At 37.2% G+C, this 20,476-nt stretch overlaps 1 protein-coding gene and 1 long non-coding RNA gene across 2 annotated transcripts in view; one reads left to right on the top strand and one right to left on the bottom strand.

Annotated features, from left to right (window-relative positions):
- Positions 1-20,030, top strand: part of LOC137487469 (uncharacterized) — an 88,056-nt gene extending 68,026 nt beyond the window's left edge. Inside the window, exon 7 of the long non-coding RNA XR_015478513.1 lies at positions 18,965-20,030. This is a non-coding gene — a long non-coding RNA (uncharacterized LOC137487469). The remainder of the gene's footprint in view (positions 1-18,964) is intronic.
- plppr3a (phospholipid phosphatase related 3a) overlaps positions 5,240-20,476 on the bottom strand; it is a 28,839-nt gene continuing 13,602 nt past the window's right edge. The window contains 6 exon segments of the mRNA NM_001171028.1: positions 5,240-6,556; positions 8,059-8,232; positions 9,882-9,939; positions 13,338-13,533; positions 15,930-16,059; positions 16,325-16,510. Coding sequence (NP_001164499.1) covers positions 5,240-6,556; positions 8,059-8,232; positions 9,882-9,939; positions 13,338-13,533; positions 15,930-16,059; positions 16,325-16,510 — 2,061 coding nt within the window.

The raw sequence follows: 20,476 nt of genomic DNA, 5'->3' as shown, positions 1-20,476 counted from the left end.
TCGTTTTGCTGCTTAATGTTGCAAACTGATATTTTATTATTAGATTATATAGTCATGTAAACACTTGTTTGTAGAGCAAGTAGTTTGACTGTTTTTTTTTCCATAGGCGACTAAATTGGAAGTTCGAAAACAATCGCAAAAACAAGCATATTTCCACATTGAAGAATAAGGTCAATGCCTGCTGTTAACCCAGCAGACACACAACATCCTAAGATGCCAATATTAGGTTAGATGTAGGTCATGACGTCAAATGACCAAAATTCAATGTCTAGCCAGCGTCTAAGGTCTAAGGGGTGTTGGTGTGGGTTTCTTCCGGGTACACCGGCGGTTTCCCCCACAGTCCAAAAACATGCGCTATTGGTGAATTGGGTAAGCTAAATTGTCTGTAGTGTAGTGTATGTGTGTATGTCCTGGTCCTCCAGATTGGGGGTTGAGCTAAGGGCTAACAAATACCCACATGAAAGCTAGATGTTGAGAAACACCAATATTGAATGGTGCAGCTAAATATCAATTTCGATATAAATGACCCTGGGAGCAGGTTGCACACCAGAAGTGACACTCGGCGAAGCGCTGCGTAGCACCACGCAGCACCATGCATTTTAGAATTCTAAACATATGTTTCTATCAGGATAAACACACCGGTGCCGCAAGTCGGCGGCTGTCGGTGACACCCAGCCACGACTCAGGACACTCTTCATATTTCTGCCGCGCCACAGTGCGCCATCTGATTAGTCTCATTTTAAATACCGTGCAAATGTCCACGTCTGGTGTGTGATACTTTCAACTGTCATGTGCGCGCGTGTCGTGGCCCTGAACGGCACATTCGGTGTGTGATACCCTTAAGTATGCTTTTAGACGTCACCATTTATCTATCTTTAGTCAATCAAGCAAAGATGTTTATACTCTGTTGTGAAAAATGGTTCTAAACTGGACCAAATTAGAGTTCTTCAGCTGGTAACACTAGCAGAAAATGTTTTGGTCCTAAATAAAACTCTTTTCATAAAATTTCATGAAAACCATGCTTTGAAAATGCTATATATAACCTCAAAATATTTGTATATATTTATAAATATAAGTATTTAATATTTAAAATAGTAAGTTTATATATTGTTTTATACATTATAACTATTTGTCTCTAAAAAGTCTCTCATATTTGTTTGTGCATTTATATGCATAAATCAAAGTAATAATTACAGGAAAAACGGTTGTGTTACTTATCCAGTAAAGAAGAGGCATCTTCAACTCAACATAGCAGGTCATACATGCGCTACTAAACAGAAAGAAAATGTTATCAGTATGAAACCAACTCACATTTTGAAAGTTAAAACATTTAGACCTTTTTAAAAAGCATGAATTCACCTGTTAAGAAAATGTTGACAGTCTGTGCATGGTTGAGCTCCAGAAAACTAGTAATAAGGTGCTTTTTCAGTTACAGATTTTAAAGAGGCGGGAAATAAAGAACCCTAAACTCACATAAAGAACCATTTCAGCATGAAAAGGGTTCTTCAGGACAACACGGTTCTAAAACTACACTCAAAAAAATGACATTTGATATTTGTTCAAATTACTTATTTACAATGAGCTGAAAGAACACAATTCCTGATTTTTTGGGGGCGAACAACTGGATTTTTTTTATGTTCAATCTACTTAAATTTGTAAAATCCAATGACTTATTTTAATTATTTTCTGTTGCCCCTACACATGTAAAAATAACCTTTAGATACCATGTTTTTCTAGCTAATGTCATAAGAACTTTAATTTTACTTCATGTACATGACACTTACGTGGATATAACACTTTAATCTTTAAGCTATTGTTGCATGCATCTTAAAAACACATCCTGTTCATTACGATCAAATGCTCAAGTCAGTTTTTGTCTCCTTTTTGCTTCCTGTAGTGTTGACTCACCACAAGGAGGTCAAATCTGTGCTGTTGAAGTGGCACGGAAGCCTGGGCTGCAGCTCTTTTTATGACCCACTAAGGAAACATTCACTCTTCTTGTAGAGCTGCAATATTGAGTCACAGTCTGACTTTGGCCCAGGGCGCTGAATGTTTAATGCACTAAACTAAAATGAGTATATGATTTGATTACTGTCTTTATAATAGGCATGTCATAACATGTTGTCTCCAACAATTTTAATAAACACAGCCCTTTCTATAGATACGGCTGCACAAAAGGCCTCTCTGATGATAGATGTGTATACAAAAGTTCTGATTTGTAATTGTTGAGATTAAAAATCACATGAATTGTGTTGGGTGTCTCATACTGATCCATGTAGGAATGAATTTTGAAGAACACATAACGAAACAGATAACAAATAAAGAAATACTAGCTGTTATTGTGAATGTATTGTTGCAACATAGGCTCATTCGGAAAACGTAGCCTTATGTACATTTATGGAGATGAATTATGTAGCCAGAGGTACGTACTGTATGGATGCATTTATTTTTTTAAACGAATGCTACAGCGCAATATCCTTTTCGTGCTTACCAGCTGACTGCTTACCTCCGTATGGATGGCTTTCTGGCTGATACCAATTTGTCCAGTAAGCTCACCATGTACGTTGGTGGACTTGAGATGCAGAGATGACCATGACAACAGGGTTTGAAAGCAGGTTAGACAAATACAGAATAGAAAAATTAAAATAAACAAGTAAATAACAGGGTGAGAATGTGGTAAGACATGATAAAAAGTAGGCGAGGGCTTTCCTTTTTCTAAATTGCTTTTTAAACTTGCCGGATAGGTTTAGGGAAGGGGCAGGGTGGGTCAGTCGATCAGTCAGTCATTCAGTCAGTCAAACAGTCGACAGCGACTTCTGGTGGATTTTCGAGGGAGCAGGAGCGAATGGCACTCGTAAGAGAAATTTAAGATCTCACAAAACGTACACAGCGACCTCTAGTGGATTTGCGAAAACAAAAAATGCAAAAACCGTAGCTACTGGGACGTATTTGCTGGTTTCCAGAAAAGTACAGTTGAAACCAGAAGTTTATATACACTCTAAAAAAAGAAACGTAACCATTTTTTAAAATGTCTGATGGTAAATCATACTAAACCTTTACTATTTTAGGTCCATTAGGATTACCTAAATGATTTAGATTTGCTAAATGCCAGAATAATGAGAGAATTTTTTTGAGAATTTTTTATTAATTTCTAGACAGTCGAAACATTTACATACATTTCCTTGTTGTTTTTTTAGTTTTGCTTTTAAACGGTATAACTTTGGTCAAATGTTTAGGGTATCCCTCCACAAGCTCCTCACAATAGTTTGAAGGAATTTTGGCCTGTTCCTCCTGGCAGAGCTGGTGTAACTGAGTCAGATTTGTTGGCTGTCTTGCTCGCACTAGCTTTTTCAACTCTGCCCACTAATTTTCTATTGAGATCAGGGCTTTGAGATGGCCACTCCAAAACATTCACCTTGTTGTCCTTAAAGCACATTTTAACTAAAGGCAAATTTAACTGGATTTTTTGTTGACTCTGGCTTGTTGATTTTCCCATGTTGTCACACAAGGAAGGTGTTTAAGGTTTTACTTAAATACTATTCTACAGTTGTGCCCCCAATTAACTTAAATGTTGTCAATTAGCCAATCAGAAACTTCCAAAACCTTGACAACATCATCTTAGCTTTTTCAGAGGCATAATAATTTGATCGTATGTAAACTTGACTTTCAAGAAAAGTTATAACAATTTCTCAAAAAAAATCTCTCTCATTATTCTGCTATTAAAAATAACAGAAACAAATTTAATAATCCTAACTTATCTAAAAGAGAAAAAAAAAGTTTAGTCACATTAACATCTGACTTTTTTTTAAATGGTTATGTGCCTTTTTATACAGTGTATGTAAACTTCTTGTTTCAACTGTATATAGAGGAACATTTTCAGAACGAGCCTGGGTTGTATTTTTAATACCGTAAAAAAATTAAAAGCGGAAAAAATCAGAAACACACAATCCCATACTTAAATTTCTTGGAGAATAAGAATTCACTAGATTCGTTGACTAAAAACAGATAGTATTACAATTTTATTTTCAAAGTTTGTTACAAAAAACCTTAAACATTGAGCAGCAAAATGAAAGGTCATCCCTGCTGATATGAAACAGTCCATTCAAGGTCTAGAAGAGATATAAATAAACACACATGCAACACGCACAAACAAGCAAGAGTACTTCATATTTTAGTATAAAAAACAAGAAAGTGACTAGGCCTACATCAAACTGACTCCACACACAGCAAAGCGATGAGACTGCTAAGTTGCTCATATTCCCACAACAAAAACTGTACCCAGTCTGGTTTATATTTCTGCGTCAAGTGATTGGCGTGACCCACAGTGCATGCCTAGCGTGTAGCTGTGCATTTATACTTCTGTGCGATGTTTGTGTTGCTCTGCAATAACACTTCTGAAACACTAGAGGTTTATATGTTCCTCTGTGTCGGGTTTCTTCATTGGTGTTTTGTTTTTTCTGAATGCTACCTTAATGAACAAGTGGTTGAACCTAGCCAATTTTGAGGTGGGAACTGGCGGAATTGCAACAACTTTAATCATAAGGTAAACACAAAACAAAACTTTTCATCTAGAGCTACTTCACGGGACTCCACACTTGTAAACACTTGGTCCAACGGTTTCACGAGGCTCTCGGCCACAGATTTTTTGCTACGTGTCGCTGTGATGGTTAGTTACATTTTTTGAGAGGTACGAGTCAGTGACGGCCACAACGAGAGCTATGTGACCACACGAAGGCTGCACCGGAGCATACGCGTGCACTTGACACAGAAGTATAAATCAGCCTTAAGTCATCAGTGAACTGAGGCATGAATTTCTCTTGTACAATGCATCTGAAGTTCTTGTGTGAATGAATGAACCCCCAATTAAAAATATAAATATGGCTGGTTGCTTGGTATTGGCTCATGTGAACTTGATCTTAAGTCCTGGACTGTGAAAATTAAAAAGAACAGAAACCCTTGATACATGTATTCATTACACCTTAATTACAACTATTTCGCTTTTTTGAGGTTTGTGGATCATCTTTCCTCACAGATTGTGCATGAACACTCAATGGCCTCCTCAAGTCTGTGTGATCCTTCTGGTGCTCCACTGCACTAATCCACTCCAGATGCTCAATGTGAGATAACCAAGAAGACTGCCTTCTCCCACCAACCACTGAAAACACAATTATTCACATTGGATTTTACCCAAAAAAGAAGTCTGTAGTGTCCCTGTTTTAGCCTACAGTCACCCCGCCCCTCAATCTTTATATTGCCTGTTTGTTTGTAAGTTCTTAAAGAAGTGGTCTGGTTCCGGGTGAGGCTGTCCAGGTTCCCAGTCTTTGGCTGAGATCGAGGAATTACGGTGAAGCGAGGAATCTCGACTAAGGCTACTGTCCAAGAGCAGGTCAGGATGAGGTGGCGGAGGCAGCATCCCTGGGTCAAGATCACTGGTAGAGGAACAGAGGGACTCTGTTTTCCTGGGACGATAATCACGGATGCACTCCTGTCTGGGCAGTGTCCGGCTGGTCTCATGCACCTCAGTGTTGCCATTAGAGGTGCTCCTCCAATCCCAGGTGTTCCCATTGCCTGAAGAAAGACGAACCACTGGATGATGAGGAGCGTGAGCATCCACTGTGACAATGCTACTACGGTCTTGCTCTGATGGAATTCGGTAGTATGGAGATTCTGAACCAGTGCTAGATGTGGCACATGATGAGGCTGTCTCAGAGGACTTTGGAGTAGTGATGCTACCTGGACCATGTTGCTTAGACATGGCAATGACTTGCATAACCCGTGGCTGGTTGGGCAGTCGTGGAGGTTCTGGAGTTGCAGCTGGTACTGGACCTCCTTTCTCGCTCATGGACAACCATTTAGCCCTTGTGATGGCACTTTTAGGAGACACCGGTGGTGGCCTGGTGGCTTCCTCTGGGATATGAACCAACTGTGGGGCACCGGGCCTCTGAGGCATCATCACCCTGGTTCCTCCTGCTGCCGCCGTTGCTCCCCTGTTGGCTTGCACAGTAGGATACAGAGAGGTTGGCATGCCCAGCTCGTCAGATGTTTCCACCTCGACTCCGTCAACTCCCTCTGCAGTTGCTCCTTCTTCCTCCTCCTCGTCCCTGAGGCTGAGACTTCGCATCTCCATTGATTTCTGCTTCCATTCGGACACCAGCTGTTTGGAGCGCTGAGTGTCCATCGACACATGGAAAGTCATGTGGCGCTGAGCAGGCTCCTCTATGGCATTGGTGTTGGCACGGGGCAGTGTGTTGCTGAAGGTCACCATGGTCTCCTTCCCCATTGGGCTGCGAGGTGCAAGCAGTTCCACGTCTGCACTAGCTCTCTTCAGGCTGCCCATCGATGCCTTCTCTCGACGCACCTTGCGGTTCAGGCCAGCAACATGTGGTGGAGCAGTCAGCTCGTCGTTGCTCTCAGATGCATGGGCCTTTTGGTAGACCGAGTCATGGCCCCGCTGTGTCAGCTCTCTGAGAGGATCTTTTTGTGGAGGAGGGGGCTGCTTCAATGGCCTTGGGGAGGCTTCCTCGTTGGATCTAAAGTTCCCCACTGCATACAGTGCCTGGAGTGTGAGAAACAGTTGTAATTTAAAGGTTAATGTAAATCTACTAATGCAGTTTCAATCTCCACATGCTGTATTCTCCGAATTTACACACGTTAGTAGGAGATAAGGTGTGCAATGTTTTATCTAAAGATTTCAATTTTATTTTATTTATTATTTCGCTGACGTTTTATTCTGGTCCCTTTTGGTCCCTGGTCCAGTTTGGGCCGGATATTGACAAATATTAAATTAAAACTGCTCTGAATTATTTATTCAAACAATACATTTAAAATGCCTGTTTTATTTACGTCAGTCATTATCACATTCATATGTCATATTAATGTGAATGATATCACTCAACAATATCCTAGCTTAAACATATTAAATCAATAACCGATACATGGAAATTCCTACTTACAAATCTTGAATGAACAGCTCATTGTAACTGTTTTTAATAGGCTTCATCACTAAATGCTTTGAATTCTCAAGGTAATTTTTTTGCAAAGTAAGTGACACACTCAAAATTGTCCGTTCTGAACATCTTTCAACAAATATGCATTATGCTAGATGATGAATACAGCACACTAATACCCTAGTAGGGATTCAAGACATTAGTGAGTTGTGTCAGATAAGAGATCAATTAAAGTGCACATACACCAAAACTATGTGAAAACACAGCTTAATCACAGAGTTGATGATGGAATTGTGGTGTTATTTATTAACAACACAGATGTAAGATGGAAAAAATTGATAGATCACCCGAAACCTACAGTTCTGACATCATTTACTCACCCCTGACTTGTTCCAACCAATTAGATTTTTGTTTTGTTTTGTTGAATGCATACTTTGCATATATGTATATTTTGAAGAATATATATTTTGAAGAAGACCTGTAACCATTCATAGTAGGAAAAACAAAAGGTTTTTAACATTCTTTAACATATCTTATTTTGCTTTTGCAAAAAAAAAACACGAACATGCTTGGAACAAGTCAAGAGTAAGTAATTGATGACAGAAATGCCATTTCCCCCTTCAAGACATGCATCTTTCGCTGTGTGTCTTTAGCAATTATGACAGTAATTTTTATTATTTCCAAAAGTAGGTTTGCACTGGCACAAACTCTAAATAAAACTTGACCATAATCTAAAAAACAAAACATACTTTACTGCTTAAAAAAAACTTTTTGTTTTTTTTCAACTCTTCCTTTTTAAAATCTAAAAGACAGAAACAATTTCAACCCACTTGACTGGCTATGCAGATTACACAATAAAAGCAAATCAGAGGAAAGAGATGACATGGAGAGAGTGAAAAGAAGCTGTGAAATTGTTCCTGATGAATCCTGGAGGATTTCTCTTCCTCTGATAGAATAGAAATCCCAAATATAGAGCTTGCAGTCGAAAGATTATAAAACAGTGAAAGGAGGAAGATAAATAAGACTTGATATCCTCTCCTACCCCAAAATTTAAGATGCCAAATTCAAAATCTGTTCAGAGAAGCAAACTGCAAAACAATTAAAGACTCACAAGATAAACTGCGATGCCAGCTCCAATCACAAAGCCCACATAGACGTCAATGGGGTGGCTTCGGTACTGGGTGATCTGGGTCAGGCTTGCCAGGGCTGCTGCTATTGCAAATGCAAACACCAGCACAGGCTTCAGCAGCTTGGTGCTGTCCGAGATGGTGGCATTAAAGTACATCTGAGTAGAGAAAACATTATGAGCATCACAAAAACATGACTCAACTGGTGAGTTAAAACAAATACAAGAAAAATTAAATATGAAATAACTATTTAAACATTTAATAGCTAATTGAAATGTTATTGCTTAATGTTTGGTGCTTTTCTCTTCTTGAACAGTTTCATCAAGTTTATTCTTTACCATAAGCTTTTAAAACTTCTCATTAGACCTCATCCTTTCTGCCTCATCTCTAATTTTTTGCAATATATTTATTTATATATACGGTTTAAGTCAGAATTATTAGCCTTCCTTTGATTTTTTTTTTTTGTATGTTTTTCAAATATTTCCCTAATGATGTTTAACAGAGCACAGAAATTTTCACAGTATGTCTGATAATATTTTTTCTTCTGGAGAAAGTCTTATTTGTTTTATTTTGGCTAGAATAAAAGCAGTTTAAATCTTTTGAGAAGCCATTTTAAGGTCAAAATTATTAGCCCCTTTAAGCTATATATTTCTTCGATAGTCTACAGAACAAACCATCATTATACAATAACTTGCCTATTTACCCTAACCTGCTAAGTTAACCTAATTAACTTAGTTAAGCCTTTAATGTCCCTTTTAGCTGTATAGAAGTGTCTATAAAATATCTAGTCAAATATTATTTACTGTTATCATAACAAAGATAAAATAAATCAGTTATTAGAGATGATTTATTAAAACTATTATGTTAAGAAATGTGTTAAAAAATTATCCACTCTGCAAATCTCTCCATACCAAACCTTGATTTTTTCTTCACCAAACTTGACTGATTTCTGAGAGAATCTTGGGTCCATGCAAGTTCCAATATGTCTTCTGCAGTATTTGTGATGATTGGGATGCAGTTTAACAGCTGATACATTACTAGAAGTCAAGTTATTATTTGCTGCTCTTACAACTGGGATTAACAACAAGACTTTTGTCAGGTAGTGCAGTGAGTTTTATTTGACTTTTCTGTAAATTGTTCTTGTATGAAAAAAAAGCACATTTAAATAATTTCACCACTTCATTAAGACTCATTTTTTAACATAATGATAAATAGTAGTCATTCAAAATAATCAAGTACAAAATGAATGCTAGGGAGAATGTAAAAGCTCCTTTGCTAAATGTACTTAAAGCTTTTTGTTTGCTGTTTATGAAAACAAATACAGGAAAAGACACAAAATTCCTTGTCTACTTGAGTCAAATACTTCTGCGTAATTTTTTAAAACAACCAACTTGCAAAGTCTCTCAAGTAGATTATACAGGATAACATTAATTTCCAATTAGAATTAACTCAAATACTCCAAATGTAGTTACAGCAGCCTGACTGTCTCTCTTAACTGTCCATGGAGAATAACTTCATTAACAGTTGGCATCCCACACTGAGTTCAACGAGGCATAGCTAACAAAAGGAGACTAATGAGCATCTCAAGCTCTACAGCTGCGAGACACCAAGCTGCCTGTGGCCTAAATACTCAACACACTTGTTAGGAAAACAGCCGAGGTCACTCAGTAGTTGACACAACTCCACTCTGTTGCTGGATGCTTCTAGTAACAGTGCCAGATCAACAAACACACTGACACAGATTTCTAAAATACAGGTATATTTGGCATCAGATCATTGTGAAATCAAAGTAAAGGGAAATGCTTACAGAGATGTAGACGGCTGCGAAGCCAGACAGAGTTGCGTGCTGGGAGGGGAAAGTTTTCCTGATAAAACGCAAACAGAAAGAAAGAGGAAGAAGTGACAGCGACTTTAGTAACAGATCGCATGAATATTCACAGAGCGCAGGCGAGGGTTTTAGCATGTGAGGAAGAAATGTAAATGAGCTTGCAGAAGGAATGCACCATGCTTCAGTGAGCAAAACACAAAGTCATATCTGTTTCATGGCTTTCTTGTTCTGTGTGCCGCCTGACAAGGATTTAGTGACAAATCCATTTGTAATCCTTGTCGGAAAACATGGTAGAAGCGGGGAAAAAATTAAATAAACAAAGATTATCTGGTTTTCATCCTATTAAAGCCTAAAGTGTACTTTGATTTTGTGTGTGGTAGTATATGCTCACAGCTGAGCACACAGTCTTCCAAAGTACCTCAAAGTCATTTCAAGGAAAGTCTGTTCATTTTATGGCAATATGTGCGGTGCCTCTAGGCAGCTATTTTAAGCATCTATGACCAAGCAATATCTATCTGAATTAAGATATTCTGACATCTCTTACTAGCAATTGAAACAAATTTAACTGAACACTCCACTTTTTTGTAAATAGGCTTATTTTACAACTACCCTTTCAGCCGCAACCCTCAACAACACTCTTGCACAAACTCACATACACTACAGTCAATATAGCTTATTCAATTCACATATAGGCATGTCTTTAGATTGTGTGGGTAACTCAACACAATCTCACGACAATTCGTAACTTTTTCATTTAGTGGCTAATTCGTACGAATTTGTACGATATAATTCGTACATTTTAGTACGATTTGCGTATCCCAAAATGACGGTTGGGTTTAGGGGTGGGGTTAGGTAACGCCTCCTTTTTAAACTGCCAAAACGTAAAATACTTACGTTTTCTCGTGAGATCAGGCTGGGGTAACCAGACCACCCCAAGGAAACCTGCGCTAACATGAACATGTACACTCCAACTTCACACAGAAATGCCAACTGACCCAGCCGGGGCTCGAACCAGCGACCTTCTTGCTGTTAAGCGATTGTGCTACCCACTGTGCCACCGTGTAGCCTACCATATTTCATACATATCATAAATTTCCATTAACTAAGGTTTTAATTAATTAATAGTTTCTGAAGCATGTGTAATTGTCTGACAACTGTAACCCTTTTAGCTGAAAAACAGGAATAATCTGCAAATTATCAACAACAGAATTCAGTCCAGGGCACTGGAAAAATGTGGAAAATTAAAAAAGCCTTTATTCACATGGCTAAACCTTGAAAAACCTATGCATTTCGGCAAGGAACTGCCTTCATCAGGGTAACAGGGATAAGGTGCGTCTAGAGTATCTTTTGAGTACTACGGTCACATAACTCATTTAAATATCCTAATATCCCTCAAATAATATATAATAATAAAACAAACAGGGTCAACTATCATCATAAATTCAGCATAGATAGAGGGACATGTACATACACAAACATACACTTCCAAAAAAAAAAAAAAAAATAGAACTAATAAGCAAATATGTAACGATAAATACGCTTAAACATGGCATGTACATACATATACACACCATTTATTTTGCATTCTGCAAATTATATTTGTCTAACAAAGAAATAGTTGTTTTCACATGAAATTCAGATGGAGGGCAGGTATTGATTCTTCTACTTAGGAGTCAATATCAGAACATTAAAATGTTTCGGTTTTATGTTGTTCAGAATTGTTTACATCGGCCAAAATAGGAAAAGCCGAATAGCTTTTATAGATTTCCAAAAGTTTTTGCTCATAATAAGGGTAAAGTTCAAGAAACTGGATGAAAAACAGAAGAAAAGGTGGCATGTAATAAACATTTTTTTAATACATCAATGTATACAAGCTTTTTTTTAACGCGATAATTAGTTTGACAGCATCAATAAATATTATATATTATTATAATATTAGCCTAACATAGCCTAACTGTGTGTAAATATGTTAATGTGTTATATAAAAATCCGATACAAACACCAACACACATACAAAATCCAGGAGAATATAAATAACACACTCGGCCATGTAATCGCTGCAATGAAATTGTTTCATTGTTTGCAATAATCCAAGTCTTTACTAGCGTTTCGGCAGAATAAGTGAAGTTAGCTAATCATGATTCTCCAATCAAAGGATCCCAAGTCACAATATATATATATATATATATATATATATATATATATATATATATATATATATATATATATATAAATATCCTCTTCGTCTGGAAGAAACCCCCCTTCTCCCCTTCTTCCACCTTTATCCAGAATGGGCGGCACGGTGGCCCAGTGACTAGCACTGTTGCCTCACAGCAAGAATACCAATGGCGTCGGGTCCTCGCTGGGCCATCTGGTATTTCTGTGCAGAGTTTGCATGATCTCCCCGTGTCTGCGTGGGTTTCCACCAGGTTCCCCGGTTTCCTCCCACCATCCAAATGTGCTTTATATTATAGATAAATAAGCCTAAATCTTTTTTCTTACTCTCAGGAAGTTCACCTTGGCCTTAGCAGCGGGGGAGGTTGAGATAGACCTGAGCTCAATCTCCCCTCGCCCTGTGAAAGGGGGGAGCCCTGGGCTCGAGGATCCCTTAAGCTCAGGTCTCTCTCCCAGGACAGCATGCCAAACAAGCAATGTATAATCGTGAGCTAAATGTGAACTTTTGAAACAACCGTAAAGTAAACATCGAGATGCTCAGCAGAGGTGAATGTTTGTTGATGGTAAATTCATCGACAGAACAAAAAAGAAATGCAACGCTTGTGACAAAACTAGACGGTATATACTGTATGTACCGCATGGATGACAGGCAAATATATGTTAGTTCAGTAGACCTCGAAACTCACTTCTCTTCAAGATATAGGGATCATGCCCAACATATTTAACATAACATATTTATGATTTAAACCATAATATATTGTATAAATTGCAAAAATACGGGCTTTCCTCTGTCTCCCATTCACTTTTTTACTTCCTGCTCTCCATCTGAATTTTGCAAGTCATCAGAACCACCTATACAAATACTCTGCTTATCTGAATTGATTCATAATGATATACTAAATTTATTTACAGTATTTTAAAAAAAGTACTTTATAAGTAACAGTAATTAAATTACCTAAGTGAAAAGTAACCTCTTACTTCACTCTTTAAGTGGATAAGTACTTTAATTACTAGTTACTTTGTAACTAATTGCACCAACACTGTTGTACACATACCCTAATAGACACATAAAAACCAAAGTACACTTTAGGCTTGGATATGCAACACTAAGGGAGCAAATAACATGTCTGGATATTATTTTTTTGTATGCAATGCTTTATATTTATGCAAATATAATATGCAAATCGGCCTAAACAAGTCAACAAAATGAATGTACCCAGACACATGTGAGAAAGCACAGTGTGGTTTGTGTGTCTTCACCTTGCTGACAGGATGGCATACTGGTCTCGGCCTGAGCAGATGTCCTGGGTTATGTAGGGGTTTTTGTCGCACGCCACGCCTGGTAGTGTGTAGTTGGGTTTGCACACGGTTAGGAAGAATGGAGCATGATATCCGGTGGCCAGCTGGATAACGTCAGTCACCAATGCAGTGGCGCACAACCCAAACACATGAACACCTGCGAGGGGATAAAAAACTGTCAGTGTGGAACCGTGTGAACACAGCCAGACTGAGCCAGGCTTGTTTTTGTTTGTCTGTACGAGTCTTACGCGGCCAACACTCCACCATATGCTCCGTCCAAAATAGAAAAACCAGTAAAAATGTCTGAGGGCTGTTAAGGTAATGAATAATGAATGTCGGAAGAGGTTCCACGTATTAAAAAAAAGAAGTAGAAGGAATCTAGTGGACTAAATTGTATTCTCTACCCTGCTGGGAAAAATACACTAGAAACCACCATAACATTTGTAATTGTTTTAATGGTTATAAATGTTTTAATGGCAACTGCACTGGTCTGATAAGTCTGGTCATTTTTATCTTTTATAGGAGGATAAAATCAACAAATTTTTTATTGGAATTTGTACCTAAACACACTTGAGGCCATAAAAAATTTACTGATTTTAATAGATAACTAAGGATGATTTGTAATGCGCAAATGGTTTTTGTACTGGGATCCAATAAAATGGTGGTTCTAATATGTTTTGGGGTATTTAAAGTTGCTAAATTGTCCTAAATGTTGAATTTATTTTAGATTTTTACATTTTATATCTAGAGATCAGAACTGATTCACTGGTTTTTTATAATACAATTAAATTCAGAAATCCACAAAACAAAGTCTGGGAAACCTGACATGAAAAAATATTGTGAGATTAAAAAATTGAAGCTTTTTTTTCCATGTGAGAATACAATTGTAACTCTATATCATTATATAACTACTAATTCAAAATAAGTTGTCTTTCATGAGTTTAGAGTCAGTATTAGTTTTTTCTTTTCTCAACTTAATGGACACATTGAATTTAACAAAAGTTACATACATTTATAATGTAGAAAAGATTCATATTTCAAGTATATTTCAAGCTTTTGAATTTTCTATTTATCAAAGAATCTTGATGAAAATGTCTTCAACAAAGATACTAATAAGCAATGTTGGGGGTAATGCATTAAAAGTAACGAGAGTTGCATAATAATATTACTTTTCTAAGTAACAAGTAAAGTTACACATTACTTCAAAAAGTTAAGTAAAAATATTTTAGTTACTTTTTCAAAAATGTAACTCGAGTTACTAGATTAGTTAAGATGCTTTTAAAAAATAGTTTGCTGAATCACAATCAATGAGAAAATGAGCTAACCACAGGAATAAACAAAAACCAAGACGGCAGAGCCTTACATCTCTGTGATGAAAGTATTCTCATTATTTTGAACACATGGAAGAAGATGGGAGTCTCAATGGATTGTAATTTTACTTAACTAATAAGACAAAAATAAAAAAGTAAAAAACTTTCAATAATTTGTACGTATGCCATGTATAGCAGCAGGAATTTCTCAGAAGGTAAAATTATTAAAAATGTTTTCATTACTTTTTTTTAAGTTAAATGAAGGTGTAGGTTACACATTGTGCCATTAACTGCAGACCTTCTTTTACTAAAAAAAGAAAAATAGTTCTGAAAGAGATCCAGCCTCAGGCAGGTATGAAAGAGTAACTGAAAAGTAACATAACACATTACTTTCCATAATAAGTAACTAACGCAACTAGTTACTTTTTGGGGAGTCGATTGATACTTCTGCCCAATCTCAAGAACAGATCTCACAAACCGATTGCAAGTGTATGTTTACAAATTTAATACCTGGCTTATAAATTCACAGCGCTAAAACATGTGAGCAATGTTTCAGTAATTTTTCTTAGCATTTTTTTTCTGTCTGCTTTATATATATTTTTCATAAAGCTGCGCTTGACCATAACATGTATGCAACATCTCTAATTTATTCTCTTAGGTGAGGCGAGATCTCATACAAAGAGGGAAAATATGCGTATGCATAGGCAAAGTTATATAAAGCTTAAATCAACAAACTTGGTATCGGCTAATCACATTGACGAGGAATCGTACTTATTATCGGCTGCAAAAATCCTGATCGGAACATCCCTACTTTCACAAGTACTTTTGCCCAACATTGCTAACAAGTAAATTTAAAAAAAACATATTCATTGTATTTCTTTCTTATAAAAAGAGATGACTCATTATTTATTAACCTTCAAGTGGTTCCAATCCTTTCTTATGTTTTTTTTTCAGTACACAAAAGAAGATATTTTGAATAGTAACCAGTAACCACTGACTTCCATATATAAGGAAAAAGAAAAATACTATGAAAGTCAGTGGCTACCGGTCAACAACATTCTTTAAAATACCTTCCTTTGTGTTTAAAAGAAACTTGAATAGCTTTCCAACAATTTAAGTTTGAGTAAATTATGACATTATTTTGACGTTTGAGTAAATTATCCCTTTAACATTTAGCAATTAGCATTTTTAATCACTAAACATTCCTTGTTTCCTTATTAAGCAGAGGTATCACTCAACGCACCTACGAAGCGGACTGTTCTTCGTAGAAAGGAGTTGAAGTTGCAGCCTCCAGCATTTATACTTCCTTCTGAACCAGAGCGAATCTTCAGTTTGGACTGCATGCAGTACATCAAGGCTTCACCCAGCATGATCTAAGCCAAAAAATAAAAAACACACACAGTGACAGAAGAATGAAGCCGCCTGAAGCAACATTACAGAAACGCAATCTGTCAAGTGTTTAATTATGCTTCATTCAAGATGCTAAAAACTCAGTCCTTGACCGTGCAATTCACTGGCCGTGCTGTTGCTGTCCGTATTGCTTCATTGAATCGAGTAACAGGATTTGGTGTAATATTCGCAGTGGCTAGAGTGAGATAAATAGGTTAGGCTGTTTATGAATAGAGTATGAAAACTCACAGACGCTGCGGGGCCAGCGAAGGCCAGGCTGAGCAGCATGAGCAGAGGGATGAGCTCGTCTCCCGTTTCCACATAGGGCATGCTCAGTGTGCGGTCGTGGCACCGGAAACCCACTTTGGCTGGCTGTAACACGTCTGTCAGCTCCAAGAAGTAAAGAGAGATCATGGAGGACGCCACGATTGGCAGCTGAGAGGAAGAGAGGAACAGGAAGAATAGCTGGGTTATGGGAAAGGTGGCACAGGAGAGGATTATGAGCGGGGAAATCAATCAACGTTTGCTGCGTTTGATACATTCGTGAATTATTCATGCTAAAAGTACTAGGCACACAGCGGCCCCAAAATATTTCAACACTCAAGCTGAGATTAAAAATGCAGGAATGTGTTGGCTATAAGTAACACTACGTCAAACCAAATTAATTTATTTGGAAAAACAATACATAGAATAAACTGTTTAATAAAACTTTTCTTTTCAAACTAAGGGGTTGTTCAAACAGAATGTGCTTTTCCATTTAAGTGTGCTACTTTTCCATTGTCAATATAAACTAGACAGATGAGTGTGACTGTTCTACACGAGTCTTTTGAAGAACAGCCCACGTGAGCACCATGTTTTTAGATGGCGTGTCAAGTTAAAAGATGTTCAACTCTTATACACAGCGCTACTCATCACTGTCAGTTCCAAAGAAGTGGACCAATCAGAGGAGCTCAGAGTCAGGACAACTGTTACAAGTTTCTGTTTACAGGTGTTCAGTTGCTGTGTGCACATACCCTCGTGCTCTATGATTGCTATGATTGTTGTTGCGTTTTTAAAATCAAAGCAGCGTATAGTGTTAATGAACCCTTATGCTTCACTCTGATATATTGGTTCTACTCTGAAATCTGTAAAGTGCTATAAAAATAATGGGGTCAGACATCAATATTCATAGTAATATGATGAAATCTAATAAATATTTCCACACAATCTTACAACATTTAAAGAGCCCCTATTATGGGTTTTTAAAAATTACCTTCCATGTAGTGTGTAACGCAGCTTTAAGTGAAGTGAAATATCCAGCTAAGGCTTAAATCTCAAAGTGTGCCATGCCTAAAATGGATTGATCCATCTATTAAAGTCGACCCAGAGTAGTTCAAATGAATTGTCTTGGTAACAAATCTTTAGCCATGTCGACGTGATGTTGATACGGAACCCAAGCCCATTTGTTGCGCGTGCAAACCCAGGAAAATTGAAACCCCTGGCCCCGCCCACAAACACTGTAGAAAGAAAAATAGGAAGACAAACAATGTAACAGATCACGGTTGAATCATGTCATGAAGTGCTGTGAAGTATAATGGAATGTTAGTGTTATTTTCCCTACCCAAAGATGAGGCTGTGAAGAGTCAGTGGTTGAAGTTTATTTTTCCAAAAATACCTCAGCATTATAGCCCCAGCCTTGTGCTGTGTTCCCATCAATTTTCTGATGAGCGCTTCAGCAATTTACATGGTTACAATGGGTGATTCATCAGCCGTTTGTTAAAGGAAGGATCAGAAAAGACTATTGATGGGACTTTATGAGAGCTTGACAGGAACTTTACAGTACACAGTTCATGGACCAGTTTCTTTCTCCATTTCACAAGTGTAGGTAAGTGCGATTAAACAGGTTGCCTCCTTGTTTTCTCTAGCTTGCAAATGATGTATTTAATTGTGTTTTGTTACTTGTAACCACTTGTACTGTATCTGGTTAACTCTAAAACCACATTTAAAACATGAGGCGTGCTGCTTTGTTTACGGATTTAAATGTGAATGTAAGCTTGCGATCCTCTGCCGTTTGCCGTTGCTATGGCCACCATCAGCTTTTTCTACACACGTGAGATGGTCAGGTTTTACTGGTGCTAAACTGCACTGCTTTAATGCACTTCTACTTTGGGCTCACACATACACTCTGCACTCTGACTTCTTCAACACTGTTGATAAGCCGTGGTGGGCATTTCTCTCTCAATTGCCATAGACTGGGTCATCGGACCAATCATTGCAGATTAGCATCACGCTAAGGATGGGTTTGGAAACAAATGAATAGCTGAACGAATCATATGGGAGTCGTTGGGATAATGGTTAAAAGTAAATGCATATTATTAGACACTGAAAGTGTTTTTTGACCTTGCATGCATATCAGACTATTGTTGGAGGCCTCAAAAGACAAAATATGACTTTTTAATTGCATAATGGGGGTCTTTACTTTTAGCTTGGTTTGGTTAAAATTTGTTAATAATGCACTGAGTAAAATATATATTTAATGACCTACAATCTAGTTTCCACTAGAATAGCTGCCCACTCTTTAGCAAAAACAGAAAAAGAGTTGGGGGAAAAAGCACACCATTTGGAGTTCATTTGGAAGAAGACTGAGACCCCGTTTTCAGAGGGTGGGCACGAGGGTTTGCATATCAAGTTTTGGTGAAGATCAACCTTCATTTATCTTCAGAACACAAATTAAGATATTTTAGAATAATATTTATGATTTGCATGTTATACTACTGGTGGTAGCACATGGCTCAATGGTTTCCCCCACAGTCCAAAGTCGTATTTACAGTTTTTCTTGGCACACAAAAGTGTTCTTAGAGCTTTCTAATTACAATTGAACCACTTAAGTCCCATGGATTGTGTTTTCAGGACTTTCAGAAATGCCTTGGGACCTGTCTATCTATGGAGGTTGGGGGAACTCTTGGATAACATCTAAAATATCTGAATTTGTACTGCTAAAATGAATAAAGGTTTCAGGGGATTGGTTCAACATGAGGGTGTGTAATTAATAACAGATTTTTACCTTTTTGCTGTACTAGCCCTTTAATTAAACTAAAAATGTCAAGTGTAAACACATCCTTAACATGCCATAATTGATTTCTAAGAAGGAAAAGCTCAAATTAATATTAATGTAAAAAGAAGGGTATCAATAAGCGCAGAGCTAAATCTGTATTTATACTTGATTTGAAACCTTTCCAGTGGAGTATGGAAGATTGCTCCTGACATGGATTGATAAAAAAGTAACTGTGCCTTTCCTATCTTTTTTCCCTTTTCCCCCTAAATTCTAAGTTTAAAAAATAGTATCAAAATAAACTACTTGATATAGATCCCATATGCAATCTATGCAGGCAGGCTCCTGCTACTCTGCTGCACATGTGCTGGACACGTCCAAAGCTTTACATATACTGGATTAGTATTTTTGAGGCCTTTCTCTGAGGCTTTTAGGATGGAAGTAGAGCCCTCACTATTTCTCGCGTTGTTTGGGGGTGGCTCCAGAGAACGCTTTTCTCAACACAAGACAAATTAAAATGTTAGCCTTTGGATCTCTTCTGGCTAGAAGACTGATATTGTTTAAATGGAAAGACCCTATTCCACTAACACATAATAACTAGATAAGAGAAGTCAAGTCTCATCTGAAGTTGGAGAAAATAAGGCATGCTATCAAAGGGTCTGTTGAGATATTTTATAAGGTCTAGCAACATTTTTTAACTCTTGTGTTGGAAATGGACGCACACAACATGACAAAATGAGAAAAAAGGAACTCGTGTCATTTTTCATGTCATGTTTTCAGCTTTAATTTTTTCTATGGAGATTTGATTATATATTGTTCCTATATCTGGTGTTCTTGGAAAAGGGTGTTTTGTTATTGTTTTTGTATTTGAAAAACAAATAAAAAAAAACCTTGAACAAAAAAAATAAACTCCTCAAAAATGTGATTTTTTTGAGATCTCACATCTTTTTAAAGTTTTGAGTTTGATGTAACCATGAGAAACAAAGTCAGAATCGAGAGGCAAAAGCCACAATGAATTAATTCTTATTTTTTAATTCTGTGAAACAAGCTTTTAGAGAGACATTAGATAACATGAAGGCCTAAAAACAGATGCTAAGGTTGCTTTTCTCTGCTTGACACACATGAGTAACACTGATTTTGCTATATTTTGCAAAACAAGTCAAATATCTACATATTAGCTGTAGTACCAGGACAGTTTGAGTGTCATTGTTTGTCTGGAGCTACATTTTATTCTCACAACTAACAACAAACTCAATATGAATATCTACATATCTAATGACATTAATGTAATTTGAAACTGAATTTTAGTTAATTGGTGGCTAATATTAATTAATTGGTAACATCTCATTCATACACTTTGTATGATCGTT

The sequence above is a fragment of the Danio rerio genome, chromosome 2, assembly GCF_052040795.2.
Source record: "Danio rerio strain M-AB ecotype USA chromosome 2, GRCz13ab, whole genome shotgun sequence".
Lineage (NCBI taxonomy): Eukaryota > Metazoa > Chordata > Actinopteri > Cypriniformes > Danionidae > Danio > Danio rerio.
Note: the sequence above shows the minus strand (reverse complement) of the source record. Positions and strands in the feature narration are given on the sequence as shown.